The 22,297-nt window shown below is 41.0% G+C and overlaps 1 protein-coding gene across 6 annotated transcripts in view; it reads right to left on the bottom strand.

Moving 5' to 3' along the window:
- Positions 1-2,968: 2,968 nt before the first annotated feature.
- The window catches only part of MAP3K21 (mitogen-activated protein kinase kinase kinase 21), a 56,585-nt gene continuing 37,256 nt past the window's right edge, over positions 2,969-22,297 (bottom strand). For 2 of the 6 annotated variants that reach the window (XM_024106495.3, XM_042848360.2), the window contains exons 5-11: positions 19,530-19,770; positions 17,272-17,394; positions 13,564-13,680; positions 12,853-13,003; positions 11,417-11,511; positions 7,963-8,751; positions 3,498-6,639 (exon numbers count right to left, since the gene is read on the bottom strand). In XM_024106495.3, the coding sequence (XP_023962263.1) occupies positions 6,215-6,639; positions 7,963-8,751; positions 11,417-11,511; positions 12,853-13,003; positions 13,564-13,680; positions 17,272-17,394; positions 19,530-19,770 (1,941 nt within the window). In that variant the 3' untranslated portion in view covers positions 3,498-6,214. Of the gene's footprint in view, positions 6,640-7,962; positions 8,752-11,416; positions 11,512-12,852; positions 13,004-13,563; positions 13,681-17,271; positions 17,395-19,529; positions 19,771-22,297 lie in introns of all 6 variants that reach the window. The other 4 variants (XR_002889044.3, XR_010599763.1, XM_024106496.3 and 1 more) reach the window with 4 other exon arrangements.

Below are 22,297 nucleotides of genomic sequence, written 5' to 3'. Positions count from 1 at the left end.
CCGTTTCCAACGGAACCGGCCCCGAACCTTGAGGTGTACCTGGGCCATTGGGAAGTGCCTCTCATCCCCATGGATGCATTCCTGATTTATTTTGGCCCCAGGGATTATCCACTGTGGCTTCACCAGACCCCTCCTTACAAGAGAGCAGGCCGAGGCTGAGTCCACCAGACCCCACTAGGGTGGTCTCCTCACCCTCACAGGAATGGTGGACAGTTTCTGCCCCTTCCCCTGCCTTCCAGAATTGGTCCACCCACAAAATTCTGCAAAGCCGCAGTCCATATCCGGGCAGTCCTGCTTTTTATGTCCCACTCACCCGCACTGCCAGCAGATGAGTTGCTTGGTCCCAGTGGGAGCTCCCTGTTTGTCTCCCGCTTTTTCTCTGGACCCTTCCCGGTTGGGGTTTCCCTGGATTTTCTCTCAGGGTCCTTGTCTTTATAGGGGTGCCCCTCCTTCCTGGGGGAGTCTGCCTCCACATACTCCTCTGTCAGCTTTACCGTGGCCTCCACCGTGCCCAGTGGTACTGTCTCACCCATACCCTTGTCCTCTCGGGGAGGCTTTGTAAAAACTGTTCCAGGATGAGCACATCCATGATCTCCTCTACGGTCTGGGCACCAGCTCTCAACCATCAGGTGGCCCAGTCCATTAATTTCTGGATGAAGGCCTGGGGCCTCAAACCCCATCCACTTCACCGCTCGGAAGTGCTGGCGATATTTTTCGGCCAACAGCCCTACCTGATCTAGGACGGCCACTTTTACCGTGTCATAGCTCCTGGTCTGTTCCCCACTGAGGGCCATATAGGCCGCTTGGGCTTTGCCAGCCAGGTAGGGAGCTACCCGCAGGGCCCAGGTTGTCCTATCTCATCCTGCCCCCATAGCTACCTGCTCAGAAGTGCCTAGAAAGGCATCAGGGTCATCTGCCGGGCCCATTTTACATAGTCCCAAGCCTGGTACCCACATGCCATCCCCCACCGGGGAACTCACCACCTTCTGGAGGAGCTGCTGTTGAACAGTGGTCTGCTCCCAAATAAAATCTTGCAGGCTCCTCTTCTGTTCAGCTTGCCAGCTGAGCTGGGCCTGCTTCTACAGCTGCTGGGATTGCTGAAAGGTTTGCACTGCCTTCTGCAGCTCTGCCTGCTGCTTGATCAGCCACTGCAAGGTCTCTGCCATCTCGGGCTGCCAAACTCTTGCTCTGGCACAACCCTGGACGAGCCCCCTGGTGTAACAGGGCCCCTGCAGGGCCCTCCTAGCTCCTGCCTCTGCTGGGCTGAGAAAGTCACACAGAGACCTTTAGGTGCATTGCCCACCTGATACTTTTATTTACAGGCTGTGCTCCCACCACCTTTCCACCATACAAGTAGTCCCCTTCTTGCAGTCCACCAGCAGGAGAGAGGGGGGCAAACTATCTCTCTGTTTCCCCTCACTGCCTTTCCTCTACTGCCACTTTCCTCTTTCCAGCTCCCCCTGGCTTCCTTCCCCTGGGGCTCCTATCCAGCCCCAGCCTGATGAGGCAGCAGCTGTTAAAGCTTCCCCAATCAGGGTCAGGTGGTCTACTCAGCTCCAATTCACCTCCCTTAATTGGAGCTGGAGTGACAGAGGGTTGGCTAAGCAGTTTTCTGCTTAGCACCCTCTCACACTCAGATAACGAAAATGCATCAGTCCACACTGCTTTGGATTGTTATCGAGCAGAACCAGTCATCAGCACGGACGCATGTCCCCTGGAATGGTGGTTGAAGATGAAGGGACATATGAATATTTAGCGCATCTGGCACGTAAATATCTTGTGATGCCATCTTCAACAGTGCCATGAGAATGCCTGTTCTCACTTTCACGTGACATTGTAAACAAGCAGCAGGCAGCATTATCTCCTGCAAATGTAAACAAAATTGTTTGTCTGAACGATTGGCTGAACAAGAAGTAGAACTGAATGGACTTGCAGGCTTTAAAATTTTATATGGTTTTATTTTTAAATGCAGTTTTTTTTTTAAACCAGACAATTCTACATTTGTAAGTTCAACTTTCGTGATAAAGAGATTATACTGCAGTACTTGTATTAGGTGAATTGAAAAATATTATTTCTTTTGTTTTTTTACAGTGCAAATACGTGTAAACAAAAATAAATATGAAGTGAGCACTGTAGACTTTGTATTCTGTGTTGTCATTGAAATCAATTTGAAAACGTAGAAAACATCCAAAAATATTTAAATAAATGGTATTCTATTATTGTTCAATTGCACAATTAATTTTTTCAATCGCTTGAGAGCCCTGCCAGTAATTACAATATACAAAATGGCTCAGTTACTGTGAGAATCTCAATCTTTTGCAGTTCCTGACACATGCTTAAATACATAATCTTATGATAGTAGTTTTTTAAAATGTATCCTTTTTTAAAGGAAGACAGGAAGGGACTGCCAATGCCTGTTAACATATAAATGATCCCAACTTGGGACTGAATCTTTCCATTCATTACCCACATAAATACATCACTTGAATGGCTTCATTGAATTATTACTCACCTGAGGAAAGATTTTCAGGACTGGGTGCACTGCTTTGAAGTTCACACCATCATCAGAGTTGAATGTGATGGGAGAGGTAATATTACACTTTTCCTGCTACTACTGTGAACATGGAGATACTTTCTTTTGCAAGGATGGGTTAACAAGGCAGAAGCACATCTCAGAAAAATTGAAAGGAACCTACAAAAATGATGAATACAAAAATATAAGGAGCAAAGTCCTGGCCCGTTTGAAGTCACTGAGAATTTTTCTACTGACTTCAATGGGGAGAGGATTTCACCCAAGGCTTATATTCTTGTTCCAAAGAAAGTCAATTCTGCCATTGATTCATTATGTGAATCTTCCAGTGCCCGAACTCTCTTTACAGAAACAAGATACTTATTCATCATTGTAGTGCACTGGGTTCTACGGATGAGAAGTGTTATGTTTACATGGATGAAAAAAAGTGTAGGCTGCTACTATTAATATTTTAATCTGCATTTCAAGATTGCAAAAACCTACAGGACTTCTCAGATTAACATTAATCACTTACATTTAGTTCAATGACAATAACTACATGTTCCCACATTCTGAAGGACGAAGAACAGGCTGTTCATAGTTCCTGGTTACTCCCTGAAATTTGTACAAGGGAGTTTAAGATATAAAAACGCTCTAAAACCTGCCCTAATTTCAAGAAGGCCAAGGCCAATATGCAATACACTAGCTACAAAAGTTTATTTTAAAATAAAAATATTTCAGTCATAAGGCTTTGTAAAACAGCATGTCAAGTAGTTACCTTAATCTCTGCAGTGTAAGCACCTTGAAATTGTATGCCAACATGATCAGTATAAATGTATCACTTATATGGTGAGACTATTCACATACATGACAATAAATACATCAGCTATACCCAATACAGAAGTAAAATCATTATAAATATATACCAGATTCCCTTACTTGTACAAAGGTATCTCTGGTAACATGTGAAACAGAAAGTGTGAAACTATGGATTTAATCATCTTTATTTATTTTTAATCTTTGCATTTTAGTGAAAACTGGCCTATAATTTTAAACTACAGAAAAGAAGAAGTGAAAAAATAATTCTAAAAAACATTATATACTATAGCTAAAAGACTGCATCAATAAAACAAGTTTGTTGGAGATGGCTTACATACCTTCTTTTTCTTGGGGTGCAAACTCTGAGTATATAGCTCTTAACATTGTTACCATGCAGTAATTGGGCCATACCATACCATTCATTTTTAAGATGAATCCCCCATTAAAATCAATGGGGAATTTTGCTTAAAAACAGATCACGATAAGGATGACTGGTAAGAGAAAACAATACAGCCCAGAGTGGGGCATTTTTATGCTGGCTGTTGACTACAAAATCTATGGTGCATAATTCAACATTCATAATGAAGTAAAACCAAGTAGAATGAACAAAAGTTTACAAGACAATATGACTACAGCACCTGAGATTTTCCTTTAGAAAGCCTAGTAGAGGTACTTTCCCCAGGAGGATAGTTGTATAATATAATCAATTAAATGTCTCTCAATATTATAAAGGCATGATCCCTCCTGAAACAGTTTAAGTAGACATGTTTCACAACTGTAACTTTCATCTTCAAAATTAAATACACTACCAAACTATATTTAAGATTTGATCCATGTTTTCCACAGAGCACTACGTGTAATTAATTGTGTACAACATGAGATCCAATCATTACATTTTAAATTAAAAACTAAACTTCATCTACTGAAGTGTACCTGATAAAATTAAGTACAAGTTTAAAGAATACAAGTTAAAGAACATTGTATGGTATTTGAAATTTGTGGTACCTAAGTTTTGAAGTATGCAGTACTTACAACAAACTTAATAGCAATTATACAGGTTACTGAAAATAAACAGGATAGAACAAAAATGCAATAATTTAATAATAACCTGTTATACAGTCACTCAGTTTACAGCCAACCATTGGTTAGTGTGTCAACATTTTTTGTAGAAATAATACTTTAAGAAAATGTTCTTTCATTTCCACTCTTAATATTGTGAGCTTGTTCTCAGGGAAGTTCTGTCCATCTATCCACTTCTCTGCAAGGTTAAAACTGCAGGACTGATATTCTCCAATTCTTCTCTCCCACTTGCAATATAACCAATGTAGTGCGCTATAGAATAAAAAACGGATTTTTAATTCCTTTGCTTTGATGCTAGGTGCTCATGAATTCTGCTCAACAATGGACAATCTGAACTCCCAGACTTACAGGTAAAGGAGACAAAGCATTTAAACAAAGGCCTTAAAACAAGAAAATGTCCTGATGGGAAATGAAATTTTTTTTTTTACTTAAGTATGTAATTTTATTTCTGCAGCATATCTAAATCTAAAAATGATACAGAGAATTTCTAGTTGTCAAAATTCAAGAAATACTCCTTAATTCTAATGCTGCTCCTCCTTCAGCACTTCCAACAATTACTGGTAAAACAGTGTTTAAATTAGTCACCACTAATTTAGTGATTTGGGAAAACGAAGTTGCTACATGGTCAAGTTTAAGTACACTTCCCCCCACAACTCTATAGTTATGAATTTGTTGGACATTTACTGACTAAGTAAGAAATCAAGTGTATCAGATTTTTGCCGTTTCATACCACACCGTGGCACGAAAAGCAGGGCTCCCATTGACAATATAAGGAAGAAAAGGCAGGGTTGACTTTGAAATAGACTCTGTAACAGTTTGCAGTTGTGCTAGAAACAAACTTGGTTAACTGCACTGTTCTCATTTTAAGAAAATCCTCTTTCCCAAACAGAAGGTACAGTAACCCAGAGAACTCAGTTTTAATTAAAAATCATCAAGAAGAATACTCTTCTCAGTGCAAATATACTGATGTGTTCAAAAAAAGTCAGAGCACGACTATAAAAGTTCCAGTTTATCTTTACCTAATGGAATGTTGCTTCACACACACAAAAAAACAAAGAACATTAAATACCTTGAACCAAATTCCAGTCACTCAAATTTAAATTTAGTTTTAATTTAAATTACAACTTTTTAGGTAAGTTAATTCTACGATTGACAATCTACTGTATTTCAAAATAGTCAGGGGCAAAACTATGCAAATTCATTTGGTGGTGGTAAGTTACTCACATAATGTAGTCAATGCCAAAGGAAAACCAACTATTTGGGGCAGAGTGGGTAGAGCACTTCTATTCAGGCATCTTAACAAAAACAAAAACAAAAAAACCAACCAACCAAAAAAAAATATCCTTAACTCCACCGTTCAAAAGGGGCTGTTCCAGAAAAATGTATGTGCACAGAACTCCCCATGACTTGAATGCAAATCCTCTTTAGTCCTTCAATGTGTGAGAGAAAACAAACAAACAAAAAAAAAAACACACCAAAAAGCAAGAGCTCTAGCAGAGAAAAGGTGAGATTTTGTGGGAGGTAATTGGACAAGTTAATTTAGCAATTCAAACTGTGCTTAGAGATGTATGTCCAGAATACTGTTGTCCAGCATTGTGCTTTTAAGGTTACTAGATGGGATTCCAGTAAAAATTCGAGATAGGCCCCTTGTTATACATTGTACAAAATTAGCTGCCCATTACAAAAATTTTGGTAGTATTGGCCACAGTATTTTAGAAAACAGTAGCATGAAATATTAGATGTACAAAAGAATTAAATTTTTTTTCTTCTCCTTAAAAAAGGAAATACTTTAAAAATGCTAGGCACTTAAGACAAAAATTCTCTCTCCAGTTCATATATTGATGGCCGACAAGTTTTGTTCTTCATCCTACACAAAGGCACTGTGCAGTCTCTGTTTTGACCTTCCACATCAATATCAAGTAATGAAGGAATGTGGGATTTAGTTCTCTCCTCAGTATCTGGTACAAAGTTAACATTGGGACCTACATAACTTTCTAAATAGTCCACTTCTGTAGAGTCTGGCTTTATACTTTGTGGAAGAACCTGCCATGGATCTATTCTGCTTCTTAGAGAAGAAGGTCGAGGCCTTGATATAATATTGACAGCTCTTTGCTTTTCAGGTGATGGGTCATGGTGGATGCTTCTTTGCTGAACAGATGTAGACTGCAGAATCGCAGAAACTGGAAGAACTGGCAACATAGAGACTCCATTCGGTGAAGTGATTCCATTAGCTAGATGGAGGAGAAGACAAGACAATATTAGATGATCATTTCTACTTTTGACATTTGGAAAAGCACATACACCTCTACCCCGATATAACACGAATTTGGATATAATGCAGTAAAGCAGCGCTCGGGGGGTGGGGAGGAGAGGCTCCGCACTCCGGCGGATCAAAGCAAGTTCGATATAACGCGGTTTCACCTATAACGCGGTAAGATTTTTTGGCTCCCGAGGACAGCATTATATCGGGGTAGAGGTGTATCACTGACAGCAACTTTAGTGGTACTACCTGAACTACTACTACTACAAAAAAGTCACACAGGCTGGTGGGAATTAGTGATGCCCCATAAATGAATGGCAGCATCAGATAATGGTCTGACACAGTCACTCAACACACACAGAATTTCTCTGAACCGTATTGTTCCTGTGTTGGAGGCTAAGAGAGCCTATTTCTCATCAGTCAGCAGAATTCAATCAGCTCAATAGAAGGATGACATAAAACTGAGAAGTTTGTCAAGTTTTGCCAAATCATTTAAAGACACACTCAAATTGGAAACCCTCAATTATTAAGGGGAAAAACAAATTAATTTAAGGAATTTAAACCCAAAATCATATTGAAGAGCAATATTGTGTTGCAAAAGATGCTCTTCAAATTACACAGGACAATGCTAGTATTAATAGTGAAAAACTCAACATTTCTACTGGATCCCAGTAGATTAGAGGACAAGTGTTTTCAGTTTGGATGTGTCTTAACAATAGCTCACTAAATGTTCATTGTGTGGTAGGACTCCTGTGCCAGTCAGGGAAGTAAAACTTATTAAACCAGTTTTGCTATGAGTTAATAAATGGACATCACTAAATGACACTAATGAATTAGTCTCAGTTGAACAATTGCCAAGCTACAATTTCAGCATTTCTTTCAGCCTCTTGAAGCTCTGATGCTACAACCTTTATAGAAATACCAACATTTCCCATTATACTTGGCAATGCAGTTTTGCTTTAAGAACTACAATATGGTAAAACCACCTGAATGGAATCCTCAGCACCAATTTTGGTAATTCCACTGGCAACACTGATTTTGGTGCATCCTACCAGGCAGCAGGTCCCCACAGACTTCCACTAAATCCTTAGGTGAAGCTATTTTGCTGTCATTAGTGGAATTTATATTGTACTTCAAATGAAACACCTGTCCTTCCCACACACTGTAGTATGATACTATTCTTGATAATTACTTATTGAAAATATATTCAGTAAGTTATAATTCCATGAGATTTTTCAATTTTGTTTATGCACTATAGACCCGCTATAGCTCTCTGATATTCTAGGTTACCCACATGTAGTCTGGAAAGTATTTCCATCTGACATGGTTCGTCTGTGACCCAATTGTCTCAATTTTGATGAAGAGTCATTTGGCACTTTTTCAGATTCTTGTTTCAGAGGAAGAATAGGAGACTGATTCTTTAACATCGCAGGATCAGTGTCAAGCACCGGCTTTACCCTTTGTTCCCCCGTCTTAGTTGCCGAAGTTTCAGATGAAAAGGCCTCAATGGGAATGCCTGTGTCACAATCGCTGGGAGTGATGCTTACAAACGCATCTTCACTGTCAGACTGAAGCAAGCATTTGGTGGAAAGAGAAGGCATAGAGAGAAGATTCACGGTATTTGCAGATGGACTTAGAGATGGAATATGGGTTTCCTCTTTTTTGGACTGCAATCTTGTAGGACTTGCACTCCTGCGAAACTTTGAAGCACGCTGAAATATTCCCTCTCGCTTCTTCTTCTCCTCCTTTGGCAACAGTTCGTCTGGAACCTGTGATTTGTTTAACTCTCTAATATCCAAGCCCAAAGCTACAGATGCAAGGAGAACAGCACATCCATACAATATAGAGTCAGTTTTCTTTTTCTGCAGTGTTCTATTGAGACTGTTTGTAGGAGTCATTTGTGGAGTACTATTTGCAGAACTAGCAGAGGTTCCTTCTTCAAAGCTTTCATGTTCTATAGTGTTTTCTCCCTGATCATCCTTCCAAAGAGGTAGATCAATATAAGCCTGATTTGGCAACTTCATTTGCTTTGGTCTTTTTGCATCCAAGCTTTCAGGGAAAAGTCTCTGCTCTGTACAAACATCTATAATGTAAAAATATTGGAAGGTACTTAAATACTGCAAAATAAGACACTTTTTTCTGGCAAACTGGTACATGTACCTTAGGATTCCTCATTATTAAATATATACATACACTGAGATGTTCTGTGTTCCCATATACACCCTTTTTGGAGACTCAGAGGAACACACAGGGATAACTGTTAAGTCAGATTCAAAATTTCCTCAAATCAAAATCTTTCCATATTCTTTGTGATAAATATCAAAGAAATCTCTAGTAGTCAAAACAATAAAAGCAATTTTCCAACAAATATACTATTTTCAAAATGTAAATTCAAATAGCAGCATTTTCCCATGATAATTCTAAAACTAGCTACATATTGTTAGTTAAATTTGAAAAAAAAATCTAAAAAACTGACCCTTACTTGTAAAAGTCTAAACACCAAACTGCCTCTGTATCTCTACTCATCACACAGCTAATACTGGGTGGACTATAAATACTTTTTCCCAAGACTATAAATACATATATTTTGCTACTTCCATTTTCCTTTTGTGCTGAAGAACTTAAATTGCAGCATATTTCTGTGAATAGATTATTGTGAGTAGTATACATGATTTTTACACACAATCTGTGTGCAGTGTCTGAAGACTGTGGTGTATGACCGGTTCAGTTGGCTCTAAATCAAAAATGTATGAAGTCAATGGGATTATTTCCATTGAATTCAATGGGCTATTAGGTCCACTATGAATAAGTTTGATATTTCCAGTCTGTATGATGAAAATGAACATGGAAGTTTTAGTTCTTTGGCTCACAGTGGAATAACAAATGAAGGCAAGTGATGGCTGCAGAACGTGTACTGGACTCTTTAGAAGGCAAGTGTATAAAATAAGCGACTGGGTCTTTTCTCTATGTGGTGTAGGGTGACCAGACAGCAAGTGTGAAAAATCGGGACAGGTGGTGTGTGTGTGTGTGGGGGGGTAATAGAAACCTATATAAGAAAAAGACCCAAAAATCGGGACTGTCCCTATAAAATCGGGACATCTGGTCACCCTAATGTGGTGGTAACTGTATGGGAGGAGTCACAATTCAAGTACATGAACGGTTATTCTGTACAGTAGGGTAGAATGAGAGACAGTCGACAGTAAACACTGACCGTTCAAATTACTATTTCAGTCTCAACTACTGAATGTCCTGTCTTAGATAGTCAAGCTTAATTATAATGTTTTGCAGCTGGGTTCCATCCCCTCCCTTCCCTACTCTGCTCCCAACAACTTTGATGTTTTGCCCGAATGGCCTACATTTTCCTAAAAATTTCAAAATAAATTAAAAGAAAGGGATTTTTTGTTTGTTTTTAAGGGGAGCCTTGGAAGTATCTCAGTCCTCAATTTTATCTTATTTAAAAAAAAATCTGAAAAGATGATGATAATAATAAATATGGTTATTGGGCTTTTTAAAATTCCAAGAAAATTGTTTTGTTTGATATAAATATTTCTTTGCAAAGTTAACTAACTACATTCCAACATTATGCCAGTGCATGAGAAACAGAAAATGAAGCTGTTTTCATTGTTCAAATGGAGTGCAAATTCTAAAAATAGAAACAAGACACATAAATCTAACTTCCCTTTTATTAAATGATCAAATTTACTAGATTTCATAAAATATTTTCAAGCTTCCTTCTGTGTTGCTGATATTTTTAACCTGAGGTATCTTAGTTAGTAAAAACAAAAACCTTCAAATTAAAACTGGAAGTTGGCCAAAAAGTCTAGATGCTCATGGCCATAATAGATCATGAACTGTGCGTGTGGAACAGATACAGATCAGGCTGTGCCGGCAAAACTTGGGCATTCTCTATGCAGCGCCTGTAGACAATGCAAGCTTCTAATCAATAAATCAGGAAAAACAAGGATTGTAGCACCTAAAGTTTTCTGTGTTTTTATGCACTTGAGAGATCTGTAGCTGAAGCATACTTCAAAGCTCTGCAAAATATTGAACAGAGATTATATTATTATTGTGGAGAAATAATAGCAAGTAGCAAGAGGTACTCACGAAAGAAATCTAGGCTTATACAATAGTTTTATTAAGGATCAGTGAGTAAAATATGTATTTTCAATAAATTTTTTGAGATGTGAGTGAAGAATGGCCAGAGATTTCTCCAAAAAAGTAGAAAAAAATTGTATATTTGTAACCTGGCCTAATTACAAGCTTTCTAAAAATACATTTCTTCTGGTCTAAGACTAGGCATACAAATTTCAAAATGAAAGGGAGATTTATTGCTGATATTGGATGGAAGATTTTCAAAACTGGTCCAAGGATGGAATTGGTGTTACAACCTTAACTAAGGAGCTTTTACTAAAACTCAATTCTATAGCTCTATGCAACTAAAACAACAGGACTGGTAAATGAAAAACAATTGGTGGTTCTAGAAATGGTGATACTATGGAACTTTATGGATTTCTCAACACAAACCAAGAACTACACTTCCAGGGCAAGTGGTCAAGACAGACAATGATTACTGATAAAAAAAAAATAAGATTTTGCAGAATTGGCATCTAAATATGTGCCTTACATTTATATACAGGAATAGTTCAATGGACTATTTATGTGCTTAAAGTATAGCATGTGCATAGGAAGTGGTGCCTTAATTCATATAATTTTATGGCAATTTCCATAAATTGATAAACAACTCTTACCTTGGTCCACAAACAGGGAGGCTAATGGAACACCTTTCTGACTTTTCATTAAAATAGTTGACCAAGGATTGTTGCCATCTGAGAGAGGTCTTATTCTGAAATCAGAATGATTCTTCAGACACTGTACAGAACAGCATGTTTCTATGACTTTTTTAATGAGAACTAATATAGGTTTAAAAAGAGAAAGAATGAATAACTAGAAGCTATCTATTCTATAGAATTTCTTTTCTTGTGCATGTTTAAACATGTAACATACAAAGTGCTACAACAATAAAAGCGACAGTGGCTAGGAAGTTTGCGTATAGTACAAGGTCTAAAACTTGTTTGATGGGGGTTTATAAAATTCTTTAAAACACAAACTTTTGTAAAAGAGAACTGGGCAAGATCAAAGAGCAAGCACAAAAGAGGAAGCTGCATTCAGAGCTGAAAGTAAGCCGGTACGGTACGGTGTACCGGCAAGAACTGGTACACAGCCGACCGTACTGGCAGGGGGCAGCTTCTCCAGGCCGACAATTTAAAAGGGCCCTGGGCTCCAGGCAGCAGCCAGAGTCCCAGGCCTTTTAAATTGCCGCCAGAGCCCTGGAGTCCCAGCCTCAGCTACCGCTACCATGGGGTGATTTAAAGGGCCTGTGGCTCCCAGCTGCTGCTACCGCAGCTAGAGCCCTGGGCCCTTTAAATCGAGATTTAAAGGGCCCGGGGGATTTAATGGCCCAGCCCTGCATACTGGTAAGCCCTTTAAGTTACTTTCACCCCTGGCTGCATTTAACATAGACATATTATTTTATATTGATATTGTATGTTTAACAATCATGGAAGTGCCCATTCCAGTTGATGGACACTTAATAGACAAAGAAATATACCCTGGAAAGGCAGTAAGAAGAAGGATCTTGAGTGATTTATAAAAAAATAATGAAGAGTACTAGTGAAAATTCAGACAGCTGATTTCAACACTTTACAACAAAAGGACACAAAATTCTAAAAATGTATTGCCTTTCAAAGTAGTAAAAAGGAAATATTTCCTTTACCCAGCATCTAGACAGCCTGGAATTCACTGCTGCAACAGGTACAGGCATAGTGCCCTCGACTGCCTCTTCGTTTCCTCACTATTTCAGAATCCCAGTAGAGCCTGACTCCGAAGGTGTGGGGTTGGAGGGTGGGTCATTGAAGCCACATCAAAGAATCAACAAAACATCTCAAAGAATCATAGACTGTAAGGTAAGTAACTGTTCTAGCATCTTTGAGTCTTTGTCTGCATGAATCCCATTTATGACCACCAGAAAATTCCCAGATTAATAAAATGAGGGTCTGAGGAATTCTAGCTAAAAACTACCTAGCTAAATAAGGGTTGCAGAACTGTGCTCCCAAATTTGGCTTCCAATCTAGTCATCAAAATATCTGTCCTCATGTTAAGTGAATATAAAATACAGCTGTCATACCTCTCCTTACAATCTGCACGTTCCTTTGTTTGAACTGAGCTTGGTCCCCATGTGCAACCTTTCTTTTTAAAGCTTTTCTTCACGTCTTCAAATTCTTCTTGGTGACAAGCTGTGCTTCTTCCCCAGGTTCTGTTGCTTTCATCTGAGGTTACTAGAGACAGGTACAGTAGTTTACTGTTCATTAGAAGGACTATTATAGCCACTGAAAGAATTTGGATTTTAGCAAAGCAGCCTTCTCCACTAAAACTGCATCACAATAGCAAAATCAAAAAGGTGCAACTTAAAAATTGAGAAGATTTTCCCCCCCCACTGATGGCAAAATACAAACTGCATTGATCAAAACGATAAGCAAGCAAGGAACAATTTGCAAACTGACAAGAAAGGTGAAAATTAAAGATAAAGCAGCAAGAAAGATCTTATTTTTCATGCTTCTTAAAACTCAGTACCTTACATTTAGGTAATTCATGTACGTGAGGCAAACTGAGCATTTACCAGTTAATATTTTGTTCAGTAGAACTTTTTTTGATGCAATGATATCAAATTAATTAGAATATCTCAGTTATGACCAATTACTGTGATTGTTTTTCATTAACCCAAAACAAATATTTTATAATAGATATTTTCTGTTTAAGTGCTCAGTCTGTCACTTAATACAAGTTCAGCTACAGAGTTAATACAACCAACACCCTTTACAATTTATTTGGATCTTGCCTTTTTTCATAACCCCACTGGAAAGTTCATATTCACTTGTGATATCTACATCTTGCTGGTACACATATACACTGTTTCTTCGGCCATTGGCTGTATTTGTGTCTGCTTTGGAAATCACTGAGGAAAAATTAAGAGAATGCAGTAGAGATCTTAGTAATTTTACTTTATTTGCAAAAGAGGGACCGATTCTTCCTTATACTTTTAGCTCTAGAACCAGAAACCCAGATCCAAAAGGTGTAAAATGCCTCCTGGGAAGCACTAAGCAGTCACAGAAGGAGTAGACAGTAATTGGCCCCAAAGTCTGTGAATATGAATCAGTTAAATAAATTCTTGTGTCAGATCAGCCTCAGGTTGACAACTAGAAAAGTAAATTGTCAACATGCTCACAACCAAGATGATAGTATTGACATAGCACAACAACTTTTGCCATGACAGACTGTCTTTAACAAGGTAAAAGTTTAGAAGGTTTATAATTCACCTATTTCTCACTCCTCCCCCATCTCTTAAATCAATTTAACTTGCTCTGCAGCACAGATGCTTGTCTTTGCTAAGATATTACAACTGAGTTTTCAGGGTTCTCTGGAGACTACTTACAACCTACTGTTTTTTTTAAATTAGTGTTCAGAAATAGCTGAATTCAAATGTATGACTAAATTTTCTTTACAATTAGCTAGGATTTTTTTTTCATTTTTAAGAAATTTAGATTTGGAAGCTTGAAATATTTATGAACAAAAGAGGTGTGATCAAATAAGCAATTGTTAGATACTCTTGCTCAAAGCACACACACTTGAATAAATCTTCTCTAAACAAGGGAGCTCTGAAGTTTAATCAAGATTAAATAGCACTGGAGGAAGGTATTTTACATAGTTAGAAAGGGAATTACACAGAAATGCGGAAATTAAGTTGCTTCAGCCAGATATATTCAAAAGATCTGAGAGCTTTGGCTAGAAGCTTGGGAATCCAAACTCAAAATTAGAAAGTATTCCATTTGAGGGAGACTCTTTGTTTAATACAGTAATTTTTATGGTCCTACAAACAGGAAACATTTGCTCAGTTAGACCCACCAATTGAACTCCACACAGGCATATGGGTCTGTACTGGTGGATCTCCTTGAAGGACAGGGGCCTATGACTGTGGGAGTTAGAATGGGTACAAATGCAAATTATTTTCTGCCTTTTAAAAAAAAAATCCTCAAGATTCTAGAGCTGGGCTCATACCTGAAATTTTTATTTCATTTCTATGTTGAGTGCCATAGACATCAAAAATTAAACAGCAATCTTATTTCAAGATTTTGGTTTTATGAGACATACCATTAGAAAAAAAATGTTTTGCCCTACCAAAAATATTAAAAAGATTAGCAGAATATATAAAAGATGGTATGCAATAAGTGTGATTGGGACAGGTAATTGTGATTTCACCCACAATTACACGGAGTATGAATTCCAAAAACATCTTATGGAATCTGTTTTGTTTCATTTTAGCTGTCAAGTGATAGAAGTCCTTTATAACTTGGGAAGGTCAACTTAAATTCATGATACAGTTTGCCAGAGTGGGTATTAAGCTGAAAGTGTTGTTGTGAAGTTGAGAATAGATTAAACCTAAACAGACATGGCAGCACTTCAAATTTCACATGCAAACAAGGTAGATTTAATAAAAACTAATTTCTCCTCAGGCTGTAGTAAAAAAGGGAACATCAACCACACTTTTTATACCAATTTTGAGAAGACAAACCCCACAATTTTCTCTTGCTGCTTTTTTCAAGCAATCTTGAGACTAAGATAAAGAGACAGATTATACCTAACCCCTTCCTGTCCCAACCAGGTATGAGGTAACAGAGTGCTCCGAGTCTATGGAAGTAGATCAGCTACACCCAAAAAATGCTTAGCTGGTCATTCTAGTAAAGACAGCCCTCCAGCTATAACTAGTGACTATGATGAAGCAGGGGTGGCTCTAGCTTTTTTGTCGCCCCAAGCACGGCAGTCAGGCTGCCTTCGGCGGCACACCTGCTTAGGTCCGCCGGTCCTGCGGATTCGGCGTACCCGCCGCCAAATTGCCGCCAAATCCGTGGGACCGGAGGACCTCCCGCAGGCAAGCCGCCGAAAGCTGCCTGACTGCCACCCTCGCAGGGACCGGCAGGGCGCCCCCCGTGGCTTCCCACCCCAGGCACGTGCTTGGAGCGCTGGTGCCTGGAGCCGCCCCTGTGAAGAAGAGATAATGATGAGGGCAGGCTTAAGACGGTGATGCTCACCCAGAGGGAAAGAGCCTATTTCTACCCAAGATTAGAGGGAGCCCAGGCAGCTAGGTCCCAAGATCCAAAGGCAACCAGAGAAGACCTGATCCCCGGAAGGGAACAGTCAGGAAAGCGACCCATATACTTCTGATTAAGCACCAGAGAAAAGACTGGGATCTTTCTCCTCAGAGGATCTCGTGGGGGTTAAGAGAGAAAACTGTACCATTCGGAAGCAAAAGATGACCTAGATTCTAGACTACTTCGTGACTAAAAATTGGCACTGGGTTCATTGCTGATCTGTTGGGATGGATGCTACATGACATGTTTATCTCTTGGGAAATGACCCTGATTAAACAAACAGATTTTGCTTTACTGTTCATCCCATGTGGTGTTCCATTATGGCCATGGGCAGTTGGTCAGCCTGCTTTGTACGCAAGGCCAGACAATATTAAAATCAAGCCATGACTTATATATATATTAAAAGATCTTTTCTATCTCTAGATATTGTGTTCTCAAAAATCGATAGTGAGCATAACATCTTGAGTGTCTCGTGGACCAGTTCCCCTCCCATTCATAATTTCTATCTCATACTGCCATTTATACAGACAACTTTCCTACAGGAACCCCAGGAGTTGCTTACAAAAAACAGCATTTAGGTATTTAATAAGTGGGTGATTTTCAAAAAAGAAAAAGGCACTTATCTCCTCCCCCATCTGTTCTCTTCCTCCCTCCCTTACTTCCCATGTGCTTGGTTCCCCTTCTTCCCTGCTCCCCGCCAATTGGTGTTTTTGTCCTTCTGGACATATTATGGCTGCATTATTCCCGGTGTCTTTGGACATTATGCTCCTGTGCTTGGTTGGCAGCTCTGGTCCAAGGACAGCTGATTTCCTATTATTCTATTTGGCAGCAGGCTCCTTTCACATGATACTTTGCCATTTATCATTAGCCCTTTGTTTATGATCCTTCAGTACTTCATCCAAACCAGATTATATTTTTTCAAGTACAATGTCCTGAAACAATTCAACATTTTACTAAAATCCAGATAAGTTACAATTTGCTGAATTCCCTTCTGCTACTAATTTTGAAATACTCACTAAAAACAACAAGGAGTCTGGTGGCACTTTAAAGACTAACAGATTTATTTGGGCATAAGCTTTTGTGGGTTTTTACCCACGAAAGCTTATGCCCAAATAAATCTGTTAGTCTTTAAGGTGCCACCAGACTCTTTGTTATTTTTGTAGATACAGAGTAACACGGCTACCCCCTGATACTTCACTAAAAACAGTCATTCTAGCAAGATTTTCTCTTTACCAATTCATGCAGCTTATTGTTCACAGAACATCTCGGGGCCCAATCACATTCATTTTCTTTACATCCACATGTAACGTATTCCTTCCACTGTGTTGCAGTGTACCCATATAAAATGAGTGGGTTCATAATGGTTAACAGAATAAATTGAAATGGTGATGAAAACTTACGCTGTATAGCTCGAAGACGAGGAATTATTGTGGGGCTATTTGGTGGACTAGAGCTGTTACTGTTTAAGCTTCTTCGTTTATCCAAATTAGGGGAAGCTTGCACTGTTATTTTGTGCTGGAAATCTGTTGTGAAGAAAGCAACACTAGGTAAATTTCACTGTCTAAATAAAGGAAGATTACATTGTTGTATTTTTTCAGCATTAACCATAATGAAGTATATATTTATGTAAGTGAATTTCATTAGATAAGATTTCTATTGTAACATAGAAAAATTCTAAGCCTACTGGTACAATTATTGGTTTGAACTTCGAGTCATGTCAGTAGAATTTTACAGCTTCACTCTAACCATTTAAAGGGCTTTTGACAGTCATGTGAAATTAGTTTGGTGGTTCAATGGGAGCTGAACTAAGAAATGTCAACATTACAAGCCAATCTGCAACCTTGCTGGTGCTTAGTAGATTCAAAAAGCTAAACAGCTATTTTGTTTGGTTTCAGAATGCTCTTTATAGGTCACAGTTGAGACATATTGGCAGGGCATTGTGGTGAAGGCTGTATTGGTGCTGGATGTGCTGTATCTATTATGGGAATAGTCTTAGGACTCCAGTCTCTGGGACTGTCCATCTGGCACCCTTACAAATACTTAATTCACACACATGAAAAAATGCAGCAATCAATGGCAGGATTCTACTATCATGAACAATGTCTTTCCACAGTCCTGTGAAGTCTACAGTGCCACCTAGTGACACCATTAGTGAATAGATATTTTGCCATTGACTCCTGTAGAAACAATAACTTGATAAGCCAGCAAGATGATATATCCACTGGGGGTTTAGATGCCATGATAGTCACCTTTTGCTACATGCCCATGAAGCCTGAAAACAGACCCTGAAGTGACATCATCTTTAGCTATTACCACATTTTTACACACAGCATGTGCACACACACCCCACACCAACTCTGCTCTGTCTTTTCTGCTCACTGTGCTTACAAGCCAAACACTCTAAGATAAGTGTGGTCAACAAGGCAGCAGGTTAAGAAAATTAGTTATCTACAATACTGCATTCAACCTAGTTGTCCCTTTTTCTTTTGCCTTCTACAAAACCTTACATCAACTGCATAGTTCCAATACCTTTAAATACTGAAATAAGTTTAAAGTATTTAAACTTTTTTAGTATTAAAGAAACTGACCTTTCTGGAAGGGGGACTGATTCAAATTTGTTTCTCACAATTTGGGAAAGATGACCATTGCTATGTTCACAAATTTTGGCAACATTCAAATAATTAATTGAATAGGGTAAAAAAAAAAGTTTTATCCACACCTCTCAACTGCAAACTTGGCCTATGTGTGCACCATATCTTTTAGCTACAAAACTTGCTTTAAAGGATGTTTCCTCACTGAATTAAATAACGTGTTTTGTTTTTTAAATTGGTGGGGGAGAATCTATCAAGTGGAAAACATGAAGCCCTCCTACATGGGTCATTTGTGGGGTTTGAATTGTGGCCCTTCTCATCCCCACCACAGACCTCTGTTATTTACATGGACCAGCCATGAGGGGGACATGACGCTTTGTTAATAGGTTACACAACAACTGTATGCTAGACAAAGCAGACTCCTGGGTTCTATTCCTGGCTCTCGGAGGAGAGTGTTGTCTAACTGTTAGAAACTGCATAGCTAAAGCAAGTACAACTGGCCCATTCATTCTGAGAGACAATTTGGCAGAGTGAATGAGACATGGGCTCTACTCCCAGCCTGGTATGGGGGACCTTCTTTTAACTCATCTGTAAAATCCAGGGTGTGTGGTCCTAAAACTTGACTGCTACGTAGGATGGAGGTAGGCGTTGGTGGCAGCAAAGGGACAGAAGTGCACAGAAATATAAACACTAGTTACTGGAGGTTAGGCCAGATCTCATGATCCGCTGGCTCCAATTCAGTGCAGCTTCCTCTAGGATACAAGATGTTTTTGGAGGGTAAGAGTCTCTCCCTAAACTTTATTCAACTGAAATGAGAAACATTTTGCAAACTCTGGTACACTTGAGAGTTCTCATTTTATCCCTTAAAGGCCATTTAAAAGAAGAAAAAAAAAAATCTATCAATAGCCATTGCATACGCTTTTTGCCTAAAAGATCAGAGACCATGCTGTTGGAATTAGGCATCTTCAGGGTAACATACAATATCTAAATGTTTCAGACAGGGAACTTTAACCTGAATATTTAATTGTGAAAGGAAGATTTTGTACAGGAGGAGAAAAATTTCAAACCTGAAGGCAAACTAATTCTATGTCCATCTTTAAGTTTTAACCGGCTCCTTTTAAACTTTCCCTTCCTCTTCTTCACATTGGGCTTCTCTTGATTTAACTGGAATATCAAAATATTCAGCTCACGCTCCAGTACATCAATCTCGCGTTCCGCTAATTGCTGCTCACGTCGCTTTAGTAATTCTTCCTGAGATTTCTGCTGAAGAGCAGCCCTTGTCAGCTCTTCTTCCCGTGATCGCAGCTCCTGAGAATGAGATTTACATAGATATAGGTAAATCACAATACAATTCTTTCTGCTATTAGTCTATTTAAAACATAGCACTAAATTATATATCCTTAATGAATTTTCTTGATACACTGTGTACACATAATACAAGTATGCATTATATTCACAGCTATTCAGGTCTTCAGAAGATAGCTCTTTCTGTAGGCAAGCAAGTACACCTCTATCTCGATATAACGCGGTCCTCGGGAGCCAAAAAATCTTACCGCGTTATAGGTGAAACCGCTTTATATCAAACTTAGGGTTACCATATTTCAGCAAGCAAAAAAGAGGACGGGAGGAGCCCCGCCCTAGCCCCGCCCCTGCCCCTCCCACTTCCCGCCCCCCCAGAACCCCCAACCCTCCCCCCGTTCCTTGTCCCCTGACTGCCCCCTCCTGGGACCCCTGCCCCTAACTGCCCCCCAGGACTCCACTCCCTATCTAAGCCTCCCTGCCTCTTGTCCCCTGACTGCCCCAACCCTTATCCACACCCCCACCCCCAGACAGACCCCTGGGACTCCCATGCCCCATCCAACCACTCCCCACCCCCTGACAGCCCCCCCCAGAACTCCCAACCCATCTAAACCCCTCTGCTCCCTGTCCCCTGACTGCTCCGATCCCTCTCCGCACTCCTGCCCCCTGACAGCCCCCCCCAGAACTCGCAACCCATCTAAACCCCTCTGCTCCCTGTCCCCTGACTGCTCCGATCCCTCTCCCCACTCCTGCCCCCTGACAGCTCCCCCCCAGAACTCCCAGCCCCCCACCCCCCCCGCTCCTTGTCCCCTGACTGCCCCCTCCTGGGACCCCTGATCCTAACTGCCCTCCAGAACCCCACCCCCTACCTAAGACTCCCTGTTCCTTGTCCCCTAACTGCCCCCTCCTAAGACCCCCCCCCAACTGCCCCCCAGGACCCTACCCCCTACCTGTACCCTGACTGCCCAAAACTTTCTCCACTCCCCCCAAAAAGCCCCCCCCGTTTCTTGACTGCCCCCTCCAGAACCTCCCTGCCCCTTCTCCTGCCCCCTGGCCCCCTTACCCTGCTGCTCAGAACAGGGTGTTGGGCTCTGTGCGAGCCGAGCCGGACACGTGGCTGTGCTCCCCAGCACAACAAAACCCGGTCCCTGGCCCTGCACAGTGCTGTTGATCCGGGCTGCAGGGGAGAGCTGCCGGCTCAGAATGCAGGGCGGATCCGGCTCCTCTACAGCTGCTCCGGAGTCCAGCCCGGGACTTTCCTGCAGCCCTCCCAGCTGCTCGCTCTGCTCTGCCGGGGGAGGGGGGAAATCCCAGACATTTTGAGTACTTTACAAATTCCCCCCGGACGCTATTTTTAGAATAAAAAGGAGGACATGTCCGGGTAAATCCGGACGAATGGTAACCCTAATCAAACTTGCTTTGATCCTCCGGAGCGCGCAGCCCTCCCCACCCCCTGGAGCACTGCTTTACCGCGTTACATCCGAATTCGTGTTATATCGGGTCACATTATATTGAGGTAGCAGTGTATACAGAAATTTATTTCAGGCATCTATTTGCAATCACAGTTTATTTAAGCTGGGGTAGCATTAGCACTATCAGCAATACCACCATACACTGGAACCCCAGCATTTACAATCATGCTGTTGGTGATCATGAAAAAAATGCTTGGACCAGAATATATCTTCCATTTAGGGCTTGTCTACACTGGCACTTCACAGTGCTGCAACTTTCTCGCTCGGGGGTGTGAAAAAACACCCCCCTGAGCGATGCAAGTTTCAGCGCTGTAAAATGCCAGTGTAGACAGTGCACCAGCACTGGTAGCTATTCCCCTTGTGGAGGTGTTTTTTTAGAGCACTGGGAGAGCTCTCTCCCAGCGCTACGTCGCGACTACACAAGCCACGTTAAAGCGCTGCCGTTGCAGTGCTTTAACGTTGCCAGCGAAGACGTGCCCTAGATTGTAAGCTCTTTGGGGAAGTGAGTGTCTCTTATTCTGTGATTGTATGGTGCAGGGGCAGGCAAAGTTTTTGGCCTGTGGGCTACATCGGGTTTCTGAAATTGTATGGAGAGCCGGTTATGGGAGGCTGTGCCTCCCCAAACAGCCAGGTATGGCCCGGTCCCCACCCACTATCCGACCCCCCCTGCTTCTCTCCCCCTGACGGCCCCCCCGGGACCCCTGCCCCATCCGCCCCTCCCTGTCCCCTGACGGCCCGTGGACCTCCCACCCCGACTGCCCCATCCAACCCCTCCTCTCATTCCTGACTGCCTCCCAGGACCCCTGTCCCCATTCAACCCCCCCTTCTCCCTGACTGCCCCCTGGCGCCCCATCCAACTCCCCCTCTCCTTCCTGACTGCTCCCTGGGGACCCCTACCCCCATTCAACCCCCCCCTGTTCCCTGCCCTCTGACTGCCCCAACCCCTATCCATACCCCCGGCCCTGACCACCACCCCGAACTCCCCTGCCCTCTATCCAACACCCCTGCTCCCTGCCCCCTTACTGCACTGCCTGGAGCGCCGGTGGCTGGCGGCGCTACAGCCA

Source organism: Chrysemys picta, chromosome 3 (genome assembly GCF_011386835.1).
Source record: "Chrysemys picta bellii isolate R12L10 chromosome 3, ASM1138683v2, whole genome shotgun sequence".
In the NCBI taxonomy this organism is placed as follows: Eukaryota; Metazoa; Chordata; order Testudines; family Emydidae; genus Chrysemys; species Chrysemys picta.
This window is presented reverse-complemented; position numbering and strand designations above follow the sequence as displayed.